General features: G+C 46.5%; 1 protein-coding gene across 1 annotated transcript in view; it reads right to left on the reverse strand.

The window, feature by feature from the left end:
• The window catches only part of ATXN10 (ataxin 10), a 160330-nt gene extending 141683 nt beyond the window's left edge, over positions 1–18647 (reverse strand). Inside the window, exon 1 of the mRNA XM_032882778.1 lies at positions 18424–18647. Within this exon, the coding sequence (XP_032738669.1) occupies positions 18424–18539 (116 nt within the window). The 5' untranslated portion in view covers positions 18540–18647. The remainder of the gene's footprint in view (positions 1–18423) is intronic.
• Positions 18648–25338: the final 6691 nt, after the last annotated feature.

The raw sequence follows: 25338 nt of genomic DNA on the forward strand, positions 1-25338 counted from the left end.
TAATTTGTCACATGTGCACCAGGCCTTTCTCCTTGGTTAGACTTTTAATCAAAAGAAAAATGTTTAGCTGAGCTAAGGCCAACAGCCATCTTCCTAAAACGACTGTTAACGGCTGCCAGAGAACCCTCACGGGAGCCCTCCCTCGGCACACGGCAATTCACGCTTGTGCCGTGAAGAGAAAATAAGATAATCTGGGACTGTGATCACTGTCGTTTGCTCTCCCCTGGCTGCGCACCCATGGATTCCTGAAAACACCAGGCATTTGCAAACCTCTCTGCTCCAACGCATGCCCTCCCCGCGAATGCGCCTTCTACACAACGCCCACCCAAGTGTCCGCCTGCAAAATCCTGCATCTCCTTACTGAAGCCTTTGGAAAACTCCCAGGGCCGGAGAAACTCTCCACTACTCCAGGTGGACCAGTATCCCAGTCAACGTCCCACTGTCACTCCACCCATAAGACGACTAATTAAGACTTAACCACATCAGATTATACTCACTTCTCTAGCACAGCTCTCCGGCTGGCCCATAAACCACCAGGAAACAGATCCTATCCTCTTTATTTCCATATCTCTAGGGCCCAGAACTGGCATTCACTAATTGTACTTACTCAAGCTGCCAACAGCAATGAGGCACCAATGCGCTCGGTGGCATCTGCCTGCCTCACGGATGTGCACTGAGCGCGCCCTGAGCAGGTGAGCAGGGGAGCTCACGCCCAGGGCTGCAGCAACGGGAGAAAGAGACCTATCCAGGCATCTGCCCGACTCTCCCATTCCTGTCAGGAAATCCATATATCCTGGCCTCCATATCTCCTTGATGCTTGGAAAAGGGTCATGTTTTCCAAAAGATGGTAGACGTCTTATGACTGATAGTTCACAAACATCAAATTTTTCCTTCTCTGCGGGTGACATAATGGATGACCCTAAAGGGGGAAATGTAACCCTACTGATAACCATACTATAAATTTCCGGAGAGCAAAGACTATCTGTTAGATGTCTCGCTCCCCTAGAAAGGGTAGAAGGAAAAAACCCGTTCTCTAGAGCGATACAATAAATGGTTGTAGACTTTACTCGCCACCGTTGTGTACAATACCTGATCAAAGTCCACAGGGTGGGGAAAGAGCTTTCATTCGCTACCAGCAAGAACTGGGGAAACACCCAACAGTCTTGTGTATACCTCTGTGCTCCTCGACAGCCTTGAAAGAAAGCTATTGGGTATAACAGATCCCAACAGCCCTAATGTACTCTGTCTTCAAGTTCTAAGTTTGCCGTCAAGGCACTGCGGCTAAAGACCTGAAATGATCAACGACAGACGGCACAACAGTAAAGAACCACTCCTGCACTACAAATGTGACCACTAATAACAGTAATTGCTGTCACTTCTGCTTTAACCAAACTAACACAAAATATTCAAAGACTTTAAAAAGCTTAGCTACTTTATCCACAGAAGGCAGAAAGTACTTAGGAGTACAATTAAAATTCAACTGTTAGACACTCCTATTAGATAGGAATGCATCCCCCGAAGACAACCCACAAATGAAATGTTACATTACAGAAACAAAACAAAAAGAAAAGGCTTTGAATTCTACAAAAGGTAGAATTTCATTTCCTTCAAGTCCGAACAGATCTGTAGGTTGAATCTTGGCAAGTCCCGTCTCAGTAAAATTAAAGAAATCTCCCCGTGACCGTATGTCAGAGATTAGATAGGCCCGCGGTCCCATGGGCACACACTTCTTCCAGTCAGTCACTCGTAAGGCTGGACCTCATCCTGAAAAGGAAGCCAAAGGCTCATCGGGGCCCAGGCCCAGCCCTGCCCTGATGAGATTTCCCTACTCCAGAAAAGAAGGATTCTTACACCTTGCAGCCAAGTTCCAAGATTAAGAATCACTGGCTGTTATTTAAAACCAAAACCCCCCCTCTCCCCACCCCCAACCCTGCTTACTGATCTGACCAGGCTGGACTGAACAAAATAAAACAGAAAATAAAAACATTTGCCCTTCCTGCCAGAAACAGCTGAGGGCAAAATTCTGAGGTTCATCTTTGCCAACCTGGGAGCTCTCCTCTTTCCCTCTTCTGTTCCATCTGGAACTCTCAAGCTGTCCCTGACGGCTCAGACCAATCCATTTATCTAGAAGAGGCCAGCAAGTAAACACTTGGGAATAGAGGGCCTGACAGGCTCAGTCCCCACTCCACAACACCGCCATCAGAGCAAAAGCAGCTGCAGACAACATCTGAGCGCACAAATATGGCTGAGTGCTGACGAAGCTCTCCTTGGGGACACTGACATTTAAAGTTCATGCAGCTTTCTTGTGCCCCAAAGTTTACTTTTTCCAACCACTTAAAAATGTAAAAACTACTCACAGACCATTTAGAAGGAAAAAAAAAAAAAAAAGGAAAAGACAGACACGGACATTCTTAAAAGGTGGCAGGGCCCCACCGTGGCCCCCGGATCAGTCTGGCACCCCTGCTTTAAAGTTTTTTTTGTTTGTTTTTTAAAGATTTTATTTATTTATCTGACAGACAGAGATCACAAGCAGGCAGAGAGGCAGGCAGAGAGAGAGAGAGAGAGAGGAGGAAGCAGGCTGGCTCCCCGCTGAGCCCGATGCGGGACTCGATCCCAGGCTCCTGGGATCATGACCTGAGCCGAAGGCAGAGGCTTTAACCCACTGAGCCAACCAGGCGCCCCTGGCACCCCTGCTTTAAAGAGTCCACACACATCAGCCCTCCCACCCCCCAAAATGACACGCTTCCCCCTTTCCCACTGTCCTCACGATAGTCAAAATTTACCTCTCGTCCAAATCAGACTGCAAATGTACAACGCCGAGTGAAAGAAGCCAAGAAAAGGTGCAACCGGCAGGCAGGTGGAAAAGTAAACCACTGGCTGGCGTGTCCAGGAGCAGCACTGCCTTCAAAGAAACCCGACGGGTGACAGCGTGGCCACGGGCTCTGCGGGGGGTCAGAGGGAGGAAGGCACCCCAGATGCATCTAGGACTGCATGTCAGCCACAGCTATAAAGCTTTGGAAAAAAATATATGGAGAATGTCTTTATATTCTCAGGTGGAGAAATATTTTGTATATAAGGCCTCCTTAAGAACCTTATTTGGAAAAATGGTCTCAGAACGGGGAACCGGATAAGGAAGCACCGGGCCCCTTCCTGGGAGACGGGGATGGAAGGCGAAGGCGTACCTGGTGCATCACAGGGAAGGCGGAGGGCTCGCGGAGAGGCAGCCTGGCGAGGGAATGGAAAGGTAAAATGAGTCGGAGGCAAGACGGAACCACACCGTGCAGGGTAGAAGGATTCTGGCTTGTATCCTAACGGGAAAGCCCCAGAAGGCTCTGGTGCCCAGCATTCTGGGGGACCCCTCTGGCTGCTCTGTGATGAACAAACCACAGGGGATGAAGAAAAGGCACCAGGAGACCAGTTAGGGCCCTGTTCCAGGAAAAGAGCGATAGAGACAGAATAAGCAGAGTTCAGACTCTGGATATGTTCTCAAGAAAGAGCCGATGAGATCGGACGACAGAATCTGTCATGAGGGCCATCTGAGAAAGGGGACTCAGGGAGAACTCCAGAACTGTGGCCCACGCAACATCAGGAAAGATGTCCGTGCAGCTTGCCAAAGGGGAGAAGGCTGCCTGGAGATACCCAGGGAGTGGGGAGCTCTGCGAGCTGGGACTGGTGAGGCTGGAGGTGCTTTCCAGAAACGACGAACCATGCAGGAGGCAGAGCGATCCACAGGTCTGGAGTTCGGAAGGAAAGTTCAGCCGGGGCAGATGTCCCAGCCACCAGCAGACGGAGAGTACTGAAGCCCGAGACTGAACAAGGTTGCTCGGGAGTGAAGCGAGCACAGGGCAGGGGAGAGGAGCGGTCTGAGGACGGAGCCCCTGGAGCCCCTGGAGCCCCGGGAGGGAGCCGCCAACAAGAAAGGTGATTCAGAAGAGGGTGGTGGTGTGGAAGGCGGGCGAAGAAAGTGTTTCCAGGAGAAAGATGTGAGCCCCCAGCGACTGCAGCCGGAAGGTCAGGGGAGTGAAGAACGAAGAGGAACGCCACCGGTTAGCAACGTGAAATGGGTTCGAGAGAAAGAGAAACTGAGATGGGTAAAAAGAAATCACAGACTGGAGACGTTCCATTAGGAAGGGGAGCAGGAAAATGGGACCACAGCTCAGAGAAACAGAGCTCCCGCACAAGCGGAAAAACTACAGCAGATGTAGAATTGGATGAAAATCTTCCAACAGAAAGGGTGAAACTGACGATTTAGGAAGGAGGGGTTATGGGAGCACTGCCCGCAGAAGGGAGCGACGTCGAGCGTGCGGGTCCGGGGCGGCGGGACGGGTGGCATTCAGAGCAGGACTGCTCCTCCAGAGCCACAGAAGGGGAGGCAGGAGAGAGGGGGAACAGGGAGCTGGGGAGAGAGGGGATGGGCAGTCCTGGAAATCACCTTCTGGCTGCTCCTCTCTTCTCAGTAAAACAGGAAGCCAGGAGTGAGGATGAAGGAGACACAAAGGAAAGTTAAGGAAAGGGAAAGGAGGGACCTGGTTGATCAGGACAGCAGGAGGCCGAATGGAAGAGGGAGAGACAGAGCGCTGCCAGGCAGCGCGAAGGCAGTGACCTTAATGACCAACCTAAACGCAGACCCATCAGCTCCGCTACGTAGGGATCGTCAACTTCCCTCGAGCCCAGTGAGCAAGGCTGTAAGCCTCCCCCGAGCCTGGCTCAGTTACCTGGGTGCGGCCACAGAGGACACAGCAAGCTGGCTTTCTCCCGAGCTGGGGCCAAGTTAACAGAAGAGACCAGGGAAGGCCGGGTGGATACACCAGCAATTGCTTTGCCGCAGCAGGGGCTTGGGGTGCCGGGCTGGCTCCCTCAGCAGCGCATGGGGCTCTTAATCTCAGGGTTGTGAGTTCAAGCCCCACATGGGCATGCAGCCTACTTAAAATTTAAACAGAAACAGAGAAAAAGTAGGAGGAGGATCAACAGACTGTAGGTCCTGGTCGGACTGAAGACCCTTGCGGGAGGTGACCTAGAGAAGATCAAACAGGGGGCCAGAGTGGGACCCCTGAACAGACTGTGGCGGGAAGGCAGCTCTGGTTAACGATAAGGCCCCAGTGGCGCTGACAGTGTGTGGTTAGCTGGGGTGAAGGTCAAGGTCATTGACAGAGAGAAAGAAAGTCAAGGAACAAAAAGGCCGGAGCAATGATCTACGTGAACACCGAAAGAGCCAAGATTTAAGACAGGACAAGCACTGCAGTGACCTTGAGTTCATGCTTCAGGGAACGAGGTGAAGTGACCCAAGGAATTCTTCTAGCAGCAAGAGTGACCACACATGTGATACATGCTGATGGCGTGAGATGGAAAGCTGGAGGGGCTCCAGGACAGGAGGTCTGGAAGCAGCCAGGGCCACCAAGGAGGATGCCGAGCACGCCTTCCACTGCAGGGCACACGGGAGAGAGCAAAGAGCCTCCCACTTGGAAGACCTCTGGAAAGGCATCCCTCAGAGGTGAGCCGAATTTCACTTCGATCAAGAAGATAAATGTCCAGAGAAGGAAATGAAGACGCTCAAATCTTGGGGAGGACAAACGCGAGGGCTTCAAGAGCTGAGGAGTCAGAAAAGGTTCATACAAAGCCTTGATGGAATCGGGGAGTAACAGAAAACCTAGTTCACCATACAAATGAGAAAATCAGCTTGTGCGTTGCCACCCATAAATATGCCTGTCGAGTTTTTATTTTCAGGGGCACAGAAACCACAAGTCACGCTGGGGAGAATGGATGTCTCTGTGCTACTGAAGTTTTCCATCATATAATGGTGTATCGCACCATTTGTCATCTTTAACGCCCTTTGATAAAGCTATAACTATTCTCAAGGACAAAGACAACCACAAAAACACTTAAAATCGTGCTTATTACGTGCGAGGCGCTTCCCTGAGCCCGACATACACCAATGGCTCCAATGAGAGCGTCGCTGGCTTACACGCGGTCCCCTGGCTCTGACAGGACTCGTCCACATCTGCGGCCGGCGGGGCGGGTGACTCAGCGCAGGCAGGCCTGGGGTTCCTGGGCCTCTCTGCCTGAGTCTCCTTGCCCACAGTCCAGGGACCACTACAGAAGACTGGAAGAATGAGGAGCTGAGAAATTCTGCTCTGAGGGCACTGGCGGTCACAGCCCCAGCCTTATTTATTTCCACTTGCTGGCTCCAACGCTTTCCTGTCTGTTCTGTGCATTTAAGATAATTGAATGAGAGGGGTGGCTTACCCTGACCACATCTGTATTTTGCAGTTGAGTCAGAACACCTTACCAGATCGTTCCATGGGGTCCTCCAGCTCATAGCCTAGGTAAAAATAAAGCAAACTGTCGTCCTGCTCTGCAAAGTGCTTTTTATAGCATCACTGAGTTGATGTTCTCGCTCAACAAAGCTGATCTGAATCACGGTTGAGTCAAGATGCCATACGGTGACCTTAGCGAGGCTGACGACTCCTGTGGGTTTTTTGGGAGTTTTCGTTTTGTTTCATTTTTTGTTTTTGTTTTGGTGCAACCGGAGATTGTTGCTGGCCAGAGGCTCAGTAATGTTTGGGGGAAAACCTAGGTGAGTATGCGTATACACAGACGGACAGGTTTATTTCTGAGTTCCATAGTATGTTGACTCTAACGTGCTCATTCTATTTCCTTCCTGAAAGATCATCAATGCAGTTATAAAAGCAGTTAGGAATACCAAGGCTTTTTTTCTTTACCTTTGAAATCACAGTCCTCTGTCATATTTGGCATTTTTTCTATACTTTCCTTGCTAGAGTCCTTCGTCTACATCTCTCTTTATGCTGAATGACTCAAGAAAATATTTAAGAAACAATAAACACCCCATCAAGTGCTCATTCCATGCTGGTTCTTCGAGCAGAGGTAGAGGAGGAGAAGCCTGCCCTCGGGCTGCTCTCACTCCAGCGGGTCGGAAGGTGATGACAGGTGGTTCTAACACTCCGGGAAGTTCTTTCCAAGAGGCAGGCGCAGAGGGCCACAGGGACAACAGGGCAGGAGGCAGGCTTTGAGGAGTAGGTGACATGGTAATGGAGGGAAAAATGATCTGTGTGTACGCACAAAGGAAAGGAGGCCTAAGACGATACTCACAAACTCAGTACCCCAGCGTGTGAACTCTGGCCATGTCACAGGCTGGCTACAGCTCTTCACACTGATCAGCTACCACGACGGTTCTAAACGCTGGCACGTGTGAAGTCGGCAAAGAAAAGCAAACCCAACTAAAAACTCCGGAGTGGCCAGAACAATCACGACGGACCAGCTCTGGGACTCGTCACAGCCAGCGGCTCCCCACCACGCTACGCAGTTCCACGTGTACGGAGCTGCATCAGAGACCCTGTCCCACCTGACACGTCTCCCCTCCATTCCAAACAATGTGATCAAGGTTCTTTTAAAAATATATAAACACAAAGCCAGGCCTTAAAACAAGACACGTATGTCCATGCTCAAAGACTGAACGGAAACGCTCAGCTACAATCAGGTCTAAAACCAAGGAGTGACGCTCGCTCGCCCAGGACGGGCAGAAGCCCCCTCCGCCGTGTGGCAATCAGGGCCAACACGAGGAAGTCAGCGCCAGGCCGGGCCTCCCCTGCTCTCGGAGACAGAAGGGTGCAGTAGGAATTACCAAAACTCCAAGGCCATCCAAATACCCATCGGTAAGAAAAAAGGTAAATTATCATCTATCCCTGTGCTGGGAGACTCTACAACAGCCAGAGTGGATGACCTAGCCCTCCGTGCGTGAAAACCGGCAGGACTCAAAGACACAACGTAAATGACACGCCAACCGCACCAGCATACCCCTCCGAAATCAAGAGGGAAGCATGGGATCCAAGGGAAACTAGGAGCCCTCCTACCACAATCCAACCCCCGCTGGCGACCAAGCCCTGAAGTGTGATCCCTCCGGAGACTGTGACAGCACGCGGTAGACAGGGTAGGTCACTTCCAGGATTATAAAGACGCTCCAGGGCCCACCTTGGGCACACTCTCCCGGCTCGCTGGCAGGAATGAGGCAGCTGCCACGGCACGAGCAGCCCTAGAGAAGGGTCCACGGGGCATGGACTGGAAGCCTAACCCAAAACCTGGCAAGAGCCTGGGTCAGGCCTCCGGTCGGTTGGGCCTTCCGGCCGGCTGACCCGGTAAACAGCCTGACTGCAACCTCAGGGAAGACGCTAACCCAGATCCACCCAGCCAAGCATCTCCTGACCCTCACAGACTGCGCGATACCATAAACGTGTGTGGTTTCAAGCTGCTACCTTGCGGGGCAACTTGTTCCCATCCAGAGGACATTAACAGTATGGGTAACATTTTGGCCTTTTAGAGAAGATGACAAAACTTTAACGTTTGTTGATCTTGCTAGTGAAATGCGTGGGTACTCGTTCGATCATCTCTTCTATCGCCCACCATAAGGCATGGACATTTTTATGTATTTGTGGTCTTGATTTGTCAGAAGTTTAAAAATCAGCAACCAAACCAACGAAAACACTAGGATGAAAACTAATGAAAAGCCTCAATTTCCTTTTCCAAAGACTACACAAGCATGGGTGTTCTGAATGTCAGTTCCTAAAGCAGTCACTCCATGCAAAGACATCTAAATTCCTCTGCCTAAGTCACAACACTGCTCATTTCAAGTACCTGCTTTTTTTACCAGAAGTTCTTACAGCTTCTTAAAATTATTAAATATTGCTGAAGTATCTTTCTACCAAGGGATCACAATTGTGGCATGAAATTACTGCCCACATCTTAGATCTGAAAAACCATTTTTCTTCCACTGAGTTTCTTGTTCTTACATCTATTTTTTATTCCAAAGTTTCAGAGGCCGTTCCAATAGCTTATTAAAACAAGAACTGGGGCCCAGTGGGTTAAGCCTCTGCCTTCGGCTCAGGTCATGATCCCAGGGCCATGGGATCGAGTTCCGCATCAGGCTCCCTGCTCTGCGGGAAGCCTGTTTGTCCCTCTCCCTCTCCCCCACTTGTGTTCCCTCTCTTGCTGTCAGATAAATAAAATCTTTATAAAAAAATAGAGTAAGGACCTGACCATGGAAATGAGATGAAATTAAAGACTTTACAAGCATGACTTTAAAATACACAAAACTGGGCACCTGGGTGGCTCAGTCGTTAAGCATCTGCCCTTGGCTCAGGTCATGATCCCAGGGTTCTGGGATCAGGCCCCACATTGGGCTCCCTGCTCATCGGGGAGCCTGCTTCTCCCTCTCCCTCTCTCCCTGCTTGTGTTCCCTCTCTCACTGCCTCTCTGTCAAATAAATAGATAAAATCTTAAAAAATAAAATAAAATAAACAAAATTCCCAACAGTTACTACTCATTTCTTTTCACTTTGCACCCTGACTAGAGCCTGCAAGGTCAGGGTCTGCTGGGCACCAGATACTCACCAGGCCCTAGTTCTGGACTAAGCATATAGGGCACACTCTAATACCTACATCGATCAACCCTACAAAGCAAGCATTGTAATACCCATTTTCTTTCCAGAGGGATGAGAAGAGTAGTAACTTACAGGCAGAAAATTGAGATACAATTTTACATGCAGTGAAATACACAAATCATGTTAAGTTTAATGAGGTGTGACCAATGCATGTCCCCAGGCAACCAATACCCCCAGCTAGATAAAGCCCGTTTCCTTTGCTCCAGAAAATTCCCTCCTGTTCCTTTCCAGTCACTCCCCAACTTCTTTCGACAACACTGCTCAGAGGTCTATCAGTACTGATTAGCCTTGCCTGTTGGAGAACTTCATAAACGCATACACTGCGTACTTGGCGTCTGGTCTCTTTCACGCACTGTGTCCCCGAGATCTGCCCATTCTGCGGCACTGGTGGTTCGTTCATGTAAGTTTCCAGGTAGTTTTAGCCGTTTCCCACTGGTGGAAATCTGAGGTGTTTCAAGCATCTGGCGTATGTCTTCTGTGGACGTATGTTCTTGCCAGAGTCATAGGGAGGTGTATGTTAAACTTTACAGAAAAACTGCCAAAATGTTCCCCAGGGCAGGTGCACCATTTACGCACCAGCAATCTACGAGAGTTCCAGTGGCTCCACATCCTCGCCAAAATTTGGTGCCGTCATTTTAATCGTAGCCATTCCGATGGGTATACAGAGGTATCTCATTATGGTTTTGTTTGTAAAAGCTTTATCAAGGGGCGTCTGGGTGATGCAGTTGACTGCCCATCTGACACTTGATTCAGCTCAGGTCACGATCTCGGGGATGTGGGACTGAGCCCCACGTCAAGCTCCACACTAGACGTAAAGCCTGCTTAAGGAGTCTCTCTCTGCCCCTCCCTCCTCCAAAAATTAATTTTAAAAATTCAAAAATAAAAGCTTTATTGAGATAATTTACATAACACATAATTCACCCATTTCGAGTGTATAACTTGACTGATATTTGTATATTATTAATTTTTTTTATTGTGGTAAAATGCAATACAGTGGTCCCCCTGCCCTTATCCACAATCTGGACTTCCACAGTTTTGGTCACCCACAGTCAACCACAGTCCACAAGCAGATGCCCACTCTCTGATGTCCCATCAGATCAACAGCAGCCTAACGCTACGTCACAATGCTACATCATTCAGCTCACCTCATGGCGCCACGGGGGTGCTGTTATCATCTCACATCATCACAGAAGGGCGAATACAGCACAGGGAGATACTCTGAGAGACCACACTCCCGTCACTTTTATCACAGCATGCTATTACTGTTCTACTTCACTACTAGTTACTGCTGTTAATCTCTTATTGTGCCTCACTTATAAATTAAATGTTATCACAGACAGTATGAATAGGAAAAAACATCTACAGTTTCAGGTATCCACTGAGGGTCCTGGAACGTGTTCCCCAAGGATAAGGGGGTAGAACTACTGTGTACCTAACATAAATTTTGTCATTTTGACCATTTTTAAGTGTAGAATTCAGTGGCTTGAATTATGTTCACATTGTTGTGTAACCACCACCATCTAATTCCAAAACTTTTTGAATACCCCAAAGAGAAATTCTAGAACCACTGGGCATTAGCTCCTCCCCACCCCTAACCACAGGTAACCTCTAACATGCTAGGTACTTTATAAAGCGGAATCGCCTTTTTGTCATTTTATGTCTCGTTTCCTCCACGGAGCATGTTTTTAAGGTTCATCCATATCGTAGCACGGATCAGCACCTCACTCCTTTTTGCTACTCAGTAGTATCTCAATGTATGGAGAGACCACATTTTATGTACCCACTCATCTGCTGATGGACACCTGGGTCATTTCCATCTTATGGCCGTTTTGAGTAACGCACACCAAGCCCTGGCACACAAGCACCTTTGGAACCTCTGCTCTCAGGTGTGTCTGGGATGCCTGCCGATGAGTGGGGCTGCTGAGTCGCACTGGCCTTCTGAGGAGCCCCCAAACTCTTTTCCACAGTAGCTACACCATTTACCACTCCCATTAACAATGCCCAAGCGTTCCAGTTTCTCCAGCGTTTACTTTCCTTTTTCTGCTGTCACGGCTTTCCTGAAGAATGTCAAGTGCTATCTCATTTTAATTTGCATTTCCTCAAAGACCAATGACATGGAGCACTTTCTGTGTTTTTTGGACACTTATGCACTGTATCTTCTTTCATGAAGCAGAGAATTTTTTCACCCAATTTTTAAATTAGTTTAATCTTTTTACTATTGTGTCGTAGGAGCACATCATATATTCTAAAACATGTCCTTTTGTCAGACATAGGAATTGCAAGTATTTTCTCAGTTCATGGTTTGCCTTTTCCTTTTCTTAATTGTGTCTTGGGAGGAGTGTTTAAGTTTTTCATTCTGATAAAGTCTAACGGTAAAGTCAGTTTTTTTCTTGCATGGTTTGTGTTATCTGTGGGCTAAATAAGAAATGTTTACCTACACTCCGGGTCACAAAGATAATCTCCCATGTTTCCTTCCCAACACTTTACAGTTTTGGCTTCTATGCTGAGGTATTTTTTGTGGAATATGTGGGCCCAAGTTCATTTTATTCCGATCAGATTTCAAGTTCTTCCACCACCGTTATTAAAGGAAACAGTTTTTAGACTGATTTTGGTTTTGAGTTTGCAGACATTCGTCAAAGGGAAGGTACCTAGAAAAGGCCTCAATTTTTCATACAAACATTCAGTGTTCAATAAGAGAGACAGGACCAAATTATTGAACACAAGAAAAACTAACATTAGAAAGTTATTGGGCACATTTTTTTTTTTTTTTTGATGGTTTTTAAGTAGGCTCTACACCGAGTGTAGAGTCCAACGCGGGGCTTGAACTAGCAACCCTGAGATCATGATCTGAGCTGACACCAAGAGTCAGATGCTTAACCAACTAAGCCACTCAGACGCCCCGTCAGGCACATTATTTCCAATAACTATAATTAATATGTTCAAGAAGTAATGAATCTTTTTAAAAAATCAGAGAGAAATTCTGCAAAACGATAACTCAAAATACGTATCTGAAACTAAAAACACAGTGGATAACAGTAGACTAAACACAGCAAAAGAGAGGATCAGAATGCTAGAAAGCAGATTAGTAGCAAATTTTCAAACAGAAACTCTGAGAAGGGACAGTAGAGAAAGGGGCATGTGATACATATAAAATATAGTGAAGGGCCCCAAGGTGGCCCAGTCAGTTAAGCGTCCAACTCTTGGTCCCAGCTCGGGTCATGATCTCAGGGCTGTGAGATCAAGCCCCGAGACTGGCTCTGTGCTCAGGGGGGAGTCTACTTGAAGATTCCCTCCCTTTGTACCTCTCTCTCGCTTTGATGAATAAATAAATCTTTAAAATATGTATTTATAGTGAAAGGTTTAACATGTGTAACTAGAAGGAAAGGCAAGAATGGGAAAGAAGCAACATCTGGAGAAACACCAGCTGATGTACTGATGAAAAAAATCAAATTCAAGACGCATTATCCAACAGAATAATTCAAAGAAAAGCCAAACATCTCTATCCTCCTGGGCCTTCTATTCTGGAAGGAGGCAGAGCATCAATAAAAAAATCATTACAAAATAATATGAAGTATGTTAAAAAATAGTAAGTGCTCTCTTAAGAAAAGGAAATAGAGTTTATATGGCAAAAGAGGTTCAGAAGGCTGGAGGGAAACAGCTGCACTATTCGGCGGGATGTACAAAACCTGGAAGAAAGTAAACAGAAAAACAATTTTACTTTTTTTTTTTAAGATTTTACTTATTTGAGAGAGAGAGAGAGAGACAGATGAAGACCGTGAGAGAGAGCATAAGTAGGGAAGAGAGGGGGAAGCAGGCTCCCCAGCGGGCAGGAGCCCTAGGCAGGACTCAATCCCAGGACCCGGGAACCACCCCCTGAGTCAAGGCAGACACCCAACCTAGGGACACACTCAGGCATTCCCAGAAAAACAATTTTAACTAAACACAGATTGAAGAGAAAAAATAAGCTATCCTGACAGAAGTTAAAAAATTATGTATGTATACAAACCTGTATGTTTTACATGAGATTGGAAGAAAAGACCAAGCATGTACCATGGGTAATAAGCTACGCGTACCAGCAATTCCGCAAAAATCTGTCAACGGGGCGCCTGGATGGCTCAGCGGGTTAAGCCACTGCCTTCCGCTCAGGTCATGATCTCAGGGTCCTGGGATCGAGCCCCGCATTGGGCTCTCTGCTCAGCGGGGAGCCTGCTTCCTCCTCTCTCTCTGCCTACTTGTCATCTCCCTGTCAAATAAATAAATAAAATCTTTAAAAAAAAAATTTGTCAAGCACCTCTAATTATCAGACTCCATGCTAGATGCTAGGGATACGGTGAATGTGGTATGCTCGCTTCATCCAGAAGCTTAGCAAATGGGGGTGCCTGGGTGGCTCAGTGAAACATCTGCATTCGGCTCAGGTCATGATCTCAGGGTCCTGGCATCGAGTCCCGTGTCAGGCTCCCTGCTCAGTGGGAAGCCTGCTTCTCCCTCTGCCTCTCTTCCCCGCTTATGCTCTCACTCTCAAATAAATAAATTAAATCTTTAAAAAAAAAAAGAAGCTTAGCAAATGGAAGAACAATGAGGTATCAGTTTAAGTTTGAGAAGAATTTATAGAAAGTAATATCCAATGTTACATTACTTCAGGAATGCTCAAGAACCAGAACATAATCTTGCCCCAAAAAAAAAAAAAAAAAAAAAAAAAAAAAAAAGAGAGAGAGAGAGAGGCAGCAGCACTATCCATAACTTCCTACAATGATGAAAATATTCCACATCCGCAGTGACTAACACAGCAGCCACTAACCACATGTGGTTACTAAGGACTTGAAATGTGGCTATTGCCAGTAAGGAACACAACCACTCAGTTTACTTATTTCTAATTAATTTAAATCGCCACACACAGCTAATGGCTACTCAATGGCCAGTGGAAGCACAGAGTTCGACAATAAGCTCCATGAGGCTCCACATGTTAACGTAAGGGTCCGGCTCCATCACAGAGAGATGATGGAGAGATACACCATGAAGGTAACTAAAGGGTTGGAAAACCTCCAGCAAAAACCCAAAAATAGAATTTTTAATGTATCTATATCTTATTTTGTTTCAGAAAGAATTTAATGAAGACTGACAGCACAGCAAGAAAAATCACTTGTTAAATAAATGTTAAAAACGCAGATGTGTACATTAAACAAAAAGTAGAAAACAAATGTAATCGGTAAGAAACAGAATTACCTTCCATAGAGAAGAAACAGCTGAATAGTATTCTTTTTTTTTTTTTAAGATTTTATTTATTTATTTGACAGAGATCACAAGTAGGCAGAGAGGCAGGCAGAGAGGCAGGCAGAGAGAGAGGAGGAAGCAGGCTCCCCACCGAGCAGAGAATCTGATGTGGAGCTTGATCCCAGGACCCTGGGATCATGACCCGAGCTGAAGGCAGACTCTTTAACCCACTGAGCCACCCAGGCGCCCCTCTTTTTTTTTTTTTTTAAAGATTTATTTATTTCAAAGAGAGAGAAAGAGTGGACGGGAGCACCAGCAGGAGGGGCAGAGGGAGAGGGAAAATCTCAAGCAGACTCCGCACTGAGCTCGGAGCCCAACACAGGGCTCCACCTCACGATAACGACATCTGGACCTGAGCGGAAACCAAGAGTCAGACACTTAACAGGCTGCACACCCGGGGGGCACCCCACTGAGTACTATCTTAATACTGGTCTTTCATGACTCTAAGCAACTTTTTTATGGATTTTTGTGATTAAGATACTATTCAAGAAGTGGGCTATACAATCCAGGGCATGAAGAAGTTAGATTGGTGTATTAATGATCTACTGCTATGTAACAAATGACCCCAAACACAGCAGTTTAAAACGCTACCGCTATGGTCTCGCTATGGTCTCGCGCAGGTCTGAGGATCAGGAATCTGGGAGTGGCTGAGCGGGGCGGTTCTGGCTTCGGGTCTCATGAGGTTGCACAGATGGTGGGAAAGTTTCCCTTGAATTAAGAACATCACTTCAAAGATGGTTCACCACCTTCCTGGCCACACGGATCTCTCTGCACAGAGGACAGCGTCCTCATGGCATGGCGGCTGACTTTGTCAGTGATTCGAGAGAGAGCAGAGAGGGAGCTGCGCTGCCGTTTCTGACCTAGTCTCAGAAGTGACACACTGTCACTCCCACCGTAATCTATTATATTAAAAGCAAGTGACTAAATTCAGCCCACAAAGGAGAGAGGAATTAACCTCCTGCTCTTGAAGGATGGAGTATCAAAGAATCCGTGGAGCAACAAAAACCGTTATAATGGGACAGGAGTTTCCGTTCACTTGGGGGTTGTAATGAGATCCTGGGATCCCTTTCCCTGGAAATCTAAAAATTAGAATACATTATAACCTTTTCAAGTGCTTCCTAAAAGGCAAGAGATTAAACACGACTGGGTTCTCGGTCACTTCCAACCCAACCGCGTTTTCACAGCCGGTATTAAATAAGCAGCAAGAAACACCGTGCTGTGCGTACAATGTTCCAGAGCCTCAAGTGATTCCGCCAAGGGAGCAGTTTCATCCCACTTTCAGATAAGAGGTCCAGGGAGATAAGCCACAAGTCCTGCCCAGGTCTACCTGGTTCCCAAGGTTTTGTGCTTCTACCTCAGGATGCTTCTCTGACTCCAGCTACCACAGAAGCTGGTGTGTGTAGTGTCACACATATGGAAAACACCACGTACTACTTCAGCCAAGATTTTCATCTATTGTTCCATCAATTACTTTCTTTCCCAGTCTGTTTTGGTTTGGTCTGGTGTTTTCTATAGGCTGCTCCCAGGCCTCATTTTGCTTCACTTTGCGTCCCATCCAGCACAGGATCCGCTGGCCCATCCGCCCTCTGGGTCCCCCTGCACAGAAGGAGCAACGAGTAACTTGCTCAAAGACACACGGAGGCAGGGACAGATCCAGTGCCACAACCTGTCCTTACTATCCACCTGCAGGGCTCTCTGCACCACCAAATTCCACCTCCCCATCCCCAGACCTGCACAGCACTCCACCTCTCCCTGGTCTCCAAACTCTGCCTGGAACAAGGACACTGACCCAGAAAAGCTCAAGTCAAATGTGGAAAGCTTCCTTTGCTCACTCTTCCCCAACAATCCAGTTGGACCCTGATGCCTGTCCATTCGACCTTGTAAATATTTTTCAGTACTTAGCCTATCCATCCTCATAAACAATGTCCCAGTTCAGGCCATTTTCTTTCCCTTGGGCTTCTGCATCAGCTTCTTAAGTCTCCTGCCTCTAGCTAGCCTCGCCCTCCCTAATTTATGCCCCCACGTGGCCGTGAGACACTTCTCTGTAATGCAGAGGACTTATCTTGCCACCTCCTAGAAAACATTCAGGGGCTCCCCATCCACACCCCTCACGACCATCGGGAAGGGCCTGTAAACTGGCTCAGGGTCTTGGATTTTATCCCAAAGATTACAAAAAGGGATCTGATGTTTGAACGTCTCCTCTGAACCAGACATCTTACTCATGTGATTTCATTTAATCCTCTCGGGAGCCCTGCAAGATCTGCGTATGATTCCTTTGCATATACTGTCCTAATTAGCCCTCTCATCTGTCAGCCATGCAGCCAAAATAATCTAAAGCCTTTCCTTCCCCACCATCTATCCAACAGATCCCCAAGTTCCCTCAGGGGAACCTTCTTGACTGGACCTTTACAAGTTGTTCACATGCAGATGCTCAGTACACGGCTGACAGCTGATAATCAACTGCGAGGGAGGTCCACCAGGATGTAGATGTGCTGAAGCATTAAGTCAATCACTGCATCTCCTAGGAGTATCTTATCAATTACCTACCTTCCCCAGACCCCACTGAGTGCCCAGGGCTTTCACCACGCCTTCAACAGCTCAATGCTTCTACTGTGATCTAAGGGAGCCGAAGGGCTCAGACCAAGGTGTCCCATTTAAAGATCAGAGGGCCTCTGGGGCCTGATCATCTGCACCAGCCAGCACATAGCGGTCCCTTTCTGTGCTCTCTTTGTGCCCACCCCCCCACGATAAAATTATCTGCCAGCTCCCCCAGAACAGGACCTCCCGGGAAAGGACTTCATTGCTCAACTTCATCACGTAGCACAAAGCCTGGAACACGGGGACCGTCGATAAACGTCTTAAAGGAAAAGAACACGAGCTGACGTTTATTTGGTACTATGTACTAGGGATCTGGTAGGCATTCTCTCATCTAATCCTTACAGCCATCCTCCCAGGGAAATGCTGTGCGACACTGTTCCCATGTAATCGGATGAGGACACCGAGGCCCGGAGAAGACTACAACACAATAAAACAAGCACCGACGGAGAGTGTCACATACTTTGCATTTTCACAGGCTTTATTTATTTCATTCACCACACTGTACAGTCCCAAAATGAAGTTATAGGTTATATTCCCATTTTAGACATTAAAAAAAAAAAAACAAAACAAAAAAAAAACAAAACAACGAAGGCTTGAAGAAGTCGCCCAATACCGCACGGGCTGTAAGGCCAGGCCCAGCAGGTCCGCCGAGTCCGGCCCCTCCGACTTGGCCATGTCGCTCCTGCGACAGCAGCCAGGGCCGCGGCGGCCCGCCCCCTCCGAGCAGGACGCTCCCGCTCCCCACCCCGCGCGGCCCGAGCCCCCGGGGCTGCCCCACCGCGCAGCGAGGCGGTCCCCGCGGCCGCCCCCGGCTCTCCGCCACGCGCCCCTGCCCGCCAGAACGCCGCGACGCGACTGCGGGCCTCGCCACGGCTCCCGGCCGGGGCCCCCCGCGCGCGCTCGGCCAGCAAGCCGGGCGGCCGGTGGCTCCGGGCTGGCCTGGGACGGCCCCTTCCCGCGCCCGGCTCCGCACCTGTGCCGGCGGATGGGCGGCAGGGCCCAGCCCCCCGGAGCCCCTCGGGCCCACCGCGGAGGCCTCCGCCGCCCGCCGCCCGGGAGGAGGGGCGCCCGCTCCCCGCTCGCCCGCGCCGCCCGGCCGTTACCGGTTCCGCTGCTCTTTGAAGAGCGCCGTCAGCGCGCGGAGGGCCTCCAGGTCCTGGATGGGCGCGGGCACCATGACGCCCGACAGCCGGGCGGGCGGCGGCCTGGGCGCCGCCATCTTGCCGCTCGCAGCTCGCCGAGCCGGGCGACGACGAGGAGCCGGAGCAGGAGGAGGAGCGGGGGGAGCGCAAGCGAGGGAGGAGCACGGCCGCCGCCACCGGACGCTGCCGCCGCACCCCGGACCCGGCGCGAGAGCGCAAGAACACGCTCCCAGCCTCCCCTCGGGCTGCTACGGGGACGACGCGGCGCGGGCAGGGGGCGCGAGCGGAAGTCCCGCCCGAGGGGAGGGGGCGCGAGCGGAAGTTCGGGGGGAGGGGCACCGAGAGGGCGTTGGGTCTGAGAGGAGGAGCCCGGGACCCAGGCTCCTCTGGAGGGGGAGAGTCTGATGGGGCCTGGCCAGGAGCGGGGACAGGACAGATGCATCCCGAGGAGGAGATGCGGGCGTGGAGGGCACTGGCAGAAGGGGGTGCAGGGTAGGGGCATCCTGAGGAGAAGCGGGCGTGGGGGAGGGGGGGCGGGTGGGGGACAGATGCACCCTGTGGGGGAGGGGTGTGGGCACAGGGACAGATGCACCCTGAAGGGGAGATGCGGGCATGGAAGGCAATGCAAGAGGGGGTGCAGGGACAGGTGCACACTGAGGAGGAGATGTGGGGGTGGAGGGTTCTGTGGGAGGGGGTGGGGGTGTCAGAGAGTCATCTGAGGCTCCTTTTAAGAAGGTTAAAGACCTCATTTTGCTGTTGAAATAGGTTGATTGGTGCCCCCCATGGACCCACTGGGAAGTGGAGCAGTCTGTCCACAGAGTGCAAGTCCCAGACCCTGAGAGCTCAGTTCCCAGGATTTCATGATCATTTATTCACTGGTGATAACCAGATGTTTTACCAGAGACCAATACTTTGCTCCAGCTCATCCAGGGCTTAAAATAGAATTAGAAGTTAAGTAGCTGAGGGCGCCTGGGTGGCTCGGTGGGTTAAGCCGCTGCCTTCGGCTCAGGTCATGATCTCAGAGTCCTGGGATCGAGTCCCGCATTGGGCTCTCTGCTCAGCAGGGAGCCTGCTTCTCTCTCTCTCTCTCTCTCTCTCTCTCTCTCTCTGCCTGCCTCTCCGTCTACTTGTGATCTCTCTCTGTCAAATAAATAAATAAAATCTTAAAAAAAAAAAAAAAAAGAAGTTAAGTAGGTTAAGAATTGTTTTTTTTTCTAAGGGAAATGAAAATATTTTTTTCAAGAAACAAAGTTCTGTGACTGGTTGTAGGTAATTCATATGTTTTCTTTCCACTACCCTTTATCATATAATATGTACTTTCAATATTGTCAGCAAGCCCTGTGCTGGGCGAAGGGATTCCAGCCCTGAAAAAACTCAAGACAAAAGAGGCAAATGATAACTGCTGTGGCAGAGAACTGCCCAAATTGCTTTGGGGCATTTCGATTTCAGGAATCAGAGTGTGTTTATAATGTGGCACTTTTGATATACTTTGCTAAGGAAAATTTAAAGACACAATAAGCACCACCAGAGTATGCAGGAGAAATGAATCATGCATGTGCAAGTTAGGGGATAACGTAATTCAGCCTTACCCGTTCAGCGGATTACATACTCATTTCAGAAACATCTCTGTGTGTCAATTATGTGCCAGGCATTAGATCATCTAGCAGTCCAAAAGACAATTCAAAATGTTTAACAATCCTGAGACTAGCAGGGCAAAATCACCCAATATTGCCTTGAGGAGCTGGGGCTGGTAAAATGCATTGTCATGCCTCAAGTTCTTATCGCTTAGTCTTCCATCGTCAGGTTTGTAAAACAAAAGTAACTACTCTGATTCTTCCGGAAAACATTCCCCATAATATTCCCATTTATTGCCTGGAATCTTGCAATCTCTTGATTGGTTTCTCGGCTTCTTCTCTCACCTCCCTATATTCTTGATCTTTTAAAAGTATAAGTCAACATTTCACTTTGCGCAAAACCCTGTAAAGGATTTCCATTTCACTCAAAGTAAAAGCCAAAATGCTTCCAGTGAAGAAGTCCTTGAGCAGTCTGTGTCCCTCATCCTGCCCACCCCCATCACGTTGTCTTCCTCCCACACTGGACTCCTTGTGGTCCTCCACTAGGGGAAACGCACTCCCGCCTCAGGACTTTGCACATGCTGTTCCTTTAGTGTGGAACTTTCCACACTCTCCCAGCAGACACCGGCATGGTTTGCTTCCTTCAGCTATATGCTGAACGGATCTCTTAATGAGCTTCCCTGGTTGATTTTTTAAATTGTAAACATTCCACCCGAATTCCTGATTCTGAGAAATTGTTCTCCATAGCATTTAACACTTTCTATACCACAGTTTACTTATCGGTTTTGTTTCTTGCCTTAATGTCTTCCAGCACCGAGGAAAGGACCCACCACATGGTAATTTCTCAATAAATATTAGTTGAATTCATGAACAAAGAATTTTTTTAGAGATATTTTCAGAAAGGTGAAAGAAAATAACATGGCTCCAGAAGAGAAAAAAATAAAAAGACACCAATCCAAAACACAGGAAAGAGGAAGGATGGAAGAGAGGAAGAAAAAAATTACAAGAAGATTAAAAGAGGTGCGTTAACAGCACAGACTAGTAGTATGGGCAAGCATGAGAAACAAAAGGAGATTAAATTGGTCAAATGGTAGATGTAATTGATTGCCCAGAATCGACTAGGGGATATCAATGTTGACTGAAATGACAGAAGTAAGTTAATATTTCACTTGTGTGAAATGGCATTTTTTCCTTTCCCTTTTTTTTTTTAGCTTCAAGTATGCTTTTTTCCCTCTCTCTTTTTTTTTCCTTTGACTAAGTGCTTTTATTTTAATTCCAGTATAATTAACATACAGTGCAATATTGTTTCAGGGGTACAATATAGTAATTCAACAGTTCTATACACTACTCCGTGCTCATTATGATAAATGTACTCTTTAATCCCCATCACCTACTCCTCTAGCTCCATCCATATTGTTGCAAAATGGCAAGATTTCATTCTTTTTATGGATAAACAATATTCCATTCTATATGTATACCATATCTTCTTTATCTGTTCATCTACCAGTGGACACTTGGGCTGTTTGCATAATTTGGCTATTGTAGATAATGCTGCAGTAAACATTGGGGTACATGTATCCCTTTGAATTAGTGTTTTTGTATTTCAGGGGGTAAATATCCAGTAATGCAATTGCTGGGTCATAGGGTAGCTCTATTTTGAATTTTATGAGGACCCTTCATACCCTTTTCCACAGTGGCTGCACCAGTTTGCATTCCCACCAACAGGGCATGGGCGTTCCTCTTTCTCTACATCCTCACCAACGCCTCTTGCTTCCTGTGTTTTTTATTTTAGCAATTGTGACAAGTGAGAGGTGATTATCTCACTGTGGTTTTGATTTGCATGTCCCTGATGATGGGTGATGTGGAGCATCTTTTCCTATGTCTCTTGGCCATCTGTATGTTTTCTTTGGAGAATGTTTGTTCATATCTTCTGCCCATTTTTAAACTGGATTATTTGTTTTGGGGGTGTTGAGTTATATAAGTTCTTTATGTATTTTGGACACTAGCCCTTTATGGGATATGTCATCCTTAAGCATCCTCTTTGATTCAGCAAGTTGTCCTTTCGTTTTGTTGGTTGTTTCATTTGCTGTGCAGAAGCTTTTTATTTTGGAGCAGTCCCAACAGTTTGTTTTTGCTTTTATTTCCCATGCCTCAGGAGACACATCTAGAAAAATGTTGCAACGTCCGATGTCAGAGACATTACTGCCTGTGCTCTCTTCTGGGACTTTTTTTTTTTTTTAATGGTTTCAGGTCTCATATTTAGGTCTTTAATCCGTTTTGAGTTTATTTTTGTGTGTGGTGGGAGAAAGTGGTCTAGTTCCATTCTTTGGCATGTAGCTGCCCACCTGCATGTGTTAAAGAGAGTTAAAGTTAAAGAGAGTCTTTTTCAAAGGAGTTCTTGACTCCTTTGTCAAAGATTAATTGACATAGAATTACGGGTTTGTCTCTGAGTTTTCTATCCTGTTCCATTGATCTATGTGCCTATTTTTGTGCTAGTATCATGCTGTTTTGATTACTACAGCTTTGTAATATATCTTGTAATCCAGAATTGTGATACTTCCAAGTTTGTTTTGTTTTTTCAAGGTGGCTGTGGTTATGTGGGGTCTTTTGTGGTTCCATACAAATGTTAGGATTGTTTGTTGTAGTTTCATGTTGGTATTTTGATAGGGATTGCATTAAATCTAAATGGCATTTTTTAATGATACATCAGGGTGGTTTGCCTTAGATAATGTGTCAACTGTGTTGACATACATGAATTAAACTTTAAATGAAGTTTGTGATATAAACATGTGCCTTGAGCCCAGTATAGAACAGGATCAATAATCAAGAAATAAAATAAATAATTTTTAAAAAGAAGGAGGTGGGGGGGAGGAAAGCAAGGGAGAAAGTAGGTGAGGTTGAAGACAAAAAGATTTAGACTCAAGTGCATATGTTTATTGCAAGGAAAAGAGAGAGGATGTAAATGAATTGTGATAAAAGGTAGAAAAAATAAGTGACAAATGGATAGAAAAATTCTTGCCTGTGCTGGCTCCTCTGTCTGCAACCTTCTCCTCACCATCCCTACCTATAATTCTCACTAGAAAGCTATGCCATTACCCACCACCTACTGCGCCAAAACACCATGTGTCCCTCAGGAAAATCTCTAGTCAGTCTATACCCCTCTTTTGGCACTGAGTAGTCAGCTTGGTGCTATGGATGTGTTTGTGTACCATCTTTGGCACCTGAGGTCCCTCAAGGCAGAGCTTTGTCTTCCTCATCCCCTCCAGGACAAAGTTCAGTACCTTGTGTTTAGAAACAATTTTATAAATATTTGTTGAACTGAAAACTTTGGAGATTAAAGGGCAAAAAAATAACAGAATAGTGTAATTGTTGAGAGCAGGGATCAGCAAACTACAGTCTGAGAGCCAAATCTTTCCCACTGTTTTTGTAAATGTTATCAGAAACTGTCCCGTTCATTTACATATTGTCTATGGCTTCTCTGAGGCTACAGTGGCAGAGTTGAGTAGCTGTGACAGAGACTGTATGTCCTGCAAAGCCTAAAATGGTAACCATTTGGTACTTTATGAGAAAGGTTTGCCAATCTCTGGGAAAGACCATGAGCTCTAGAATCAGACAAACCAGCTTGGTATCAATCCTGCTTTCATCAATTAACATCTGACCTTGGACAAGTAACCAACCTTTAAGCGTATTTTTTTTTTCCATCTGTAAAAATGGGATAGTAACAATACCTACATAATTGGGCAGTTGGGAGGATTCAATGAGATATTCTAGGTCAACCCCGTGTTATATATTTATTTTGGTTAGCTCCATAAATGTTGACATTGAACTATGTATGAGATAAGATTGAGTAAACGGAAGTGATAAAGTAAGCAAGGAGGCAGAAAGCTGTTTGGCAGTTGGGCTAATTAGGAACACAAGAGTAGGCAGGAAATTGTAGGTAAGCTCAAGGTATAATTGAGTGATTGACAATAGGCTATTGGTGTTTCAGGCAATAATTCTGATGTGATTAGCAATAGTTGCATTGGAGGGAGGAGTGATTTTTTATACAGTTTGAAAAGTTAGTACCTAACTTTAGAAACAAGAAAATGGCACACATTCTCAAGAGGAAAGAAAAGTAAATCCATCCATGTGATGAACTAGATGTTGGAATGGACAAAAAGATAAAGGCAAATATTCTAACTAAACTTGATGAATTAAAACAAAACATGACTTCAGTGAATAAAAACCTCAAGAGAGAAATAATCCCAGCAGGAAAAAAAAAAAATAGTAAAAAAGGACCAAATGGAAATTGTAGACCTGAAAAAGATATGAGAGAAGAAAGAATCAATGAAATTGAGTGAGACAGAGAGATGAGAGAGAGAAAGTGAGAGAGAACATGTCCAAGAACAGGAAGAGAAAGAGAAAACATTGGGGGCGGGGGGAAAGAATGAACAGAATCTCAGGAATCTGTTACAGATGTCAGATGTTCAAATACTAGTCTAATTGTAATACCAGAAGGATAAAAGAGAACACAGAAAAGTGCTTGAAAAATAATCACCAAAATTTTTGAAGTTTGATGAAAGATAGAAATAGGCAGATACAAATGTTAAACTGACACCAAGCAAAATAGACACAAAGAAGCCTATGCCAAGACACATCACACCATTGAAAACCAAAGAAAAAGAGTACATGCTGAGAGCATCAAGAGAGAAAAGATGTATTATAGACAGAAAAACAATTATCTGAATTGTGTCTGACTTATTGGAAACCATAGAGGCTAAGAGACAGTGAGACATCTATAAGCTGCTGAAGGAAAAATCTGACAATCTTGTATTCTCCCAATTCTGTATCCAGAAAAAAAAACCACTCAAAAATGAAAACGAAATAGAGGCATTTTAATATAAAGTAGAGCTAAGGGGATTCCTCCTCAACAGAACTGCACCATGAGGAACACTAAAGAAATTTCTTTGGGCCAAGGAAAATGATGTCAGATAGAAATTTAATTCCTCAGAAAAAAAAAAACTGAAGAGTATTAGAAATGATAAATATCTGAATAAAATCAAATGACCATTTTTTTCTGTTTTCCATTTCTAATTGTTTTATGAGCCATATAATGGTTCATAGCAAAAATTATAACATTTCCTTTTCTAATGTATTTACATTACATTACATATTCTTTTATAATGTAAATAGATGTTTCAACCATAACAACAACAGAGGAGATGGGTGAGATATGGACCCATAAGTTCATTGAATATTGTGTTCTCAAAGGCAACCACCAAAAAATTAAGAATTGAAAATGCAAAGAAGTTATAGCTAAGAT

Source organism: Lontra canadensis, unplaced genomic scaffold (genome assembly GCF_010015895.1).
Source record: "Lontra canadensis isolate GAN:19392208 unplaced genomic scaffold, GSC_riverotter_1.0 scaffold84, whole genome shotgun sequence".
NCBI classification, from domain to species: domain Eukaryota; kingdom Metazoa; phylum Chordata; class Mammalia; order Carnivora; family Mustelidae; genus Lontra; species Lontra canadensis.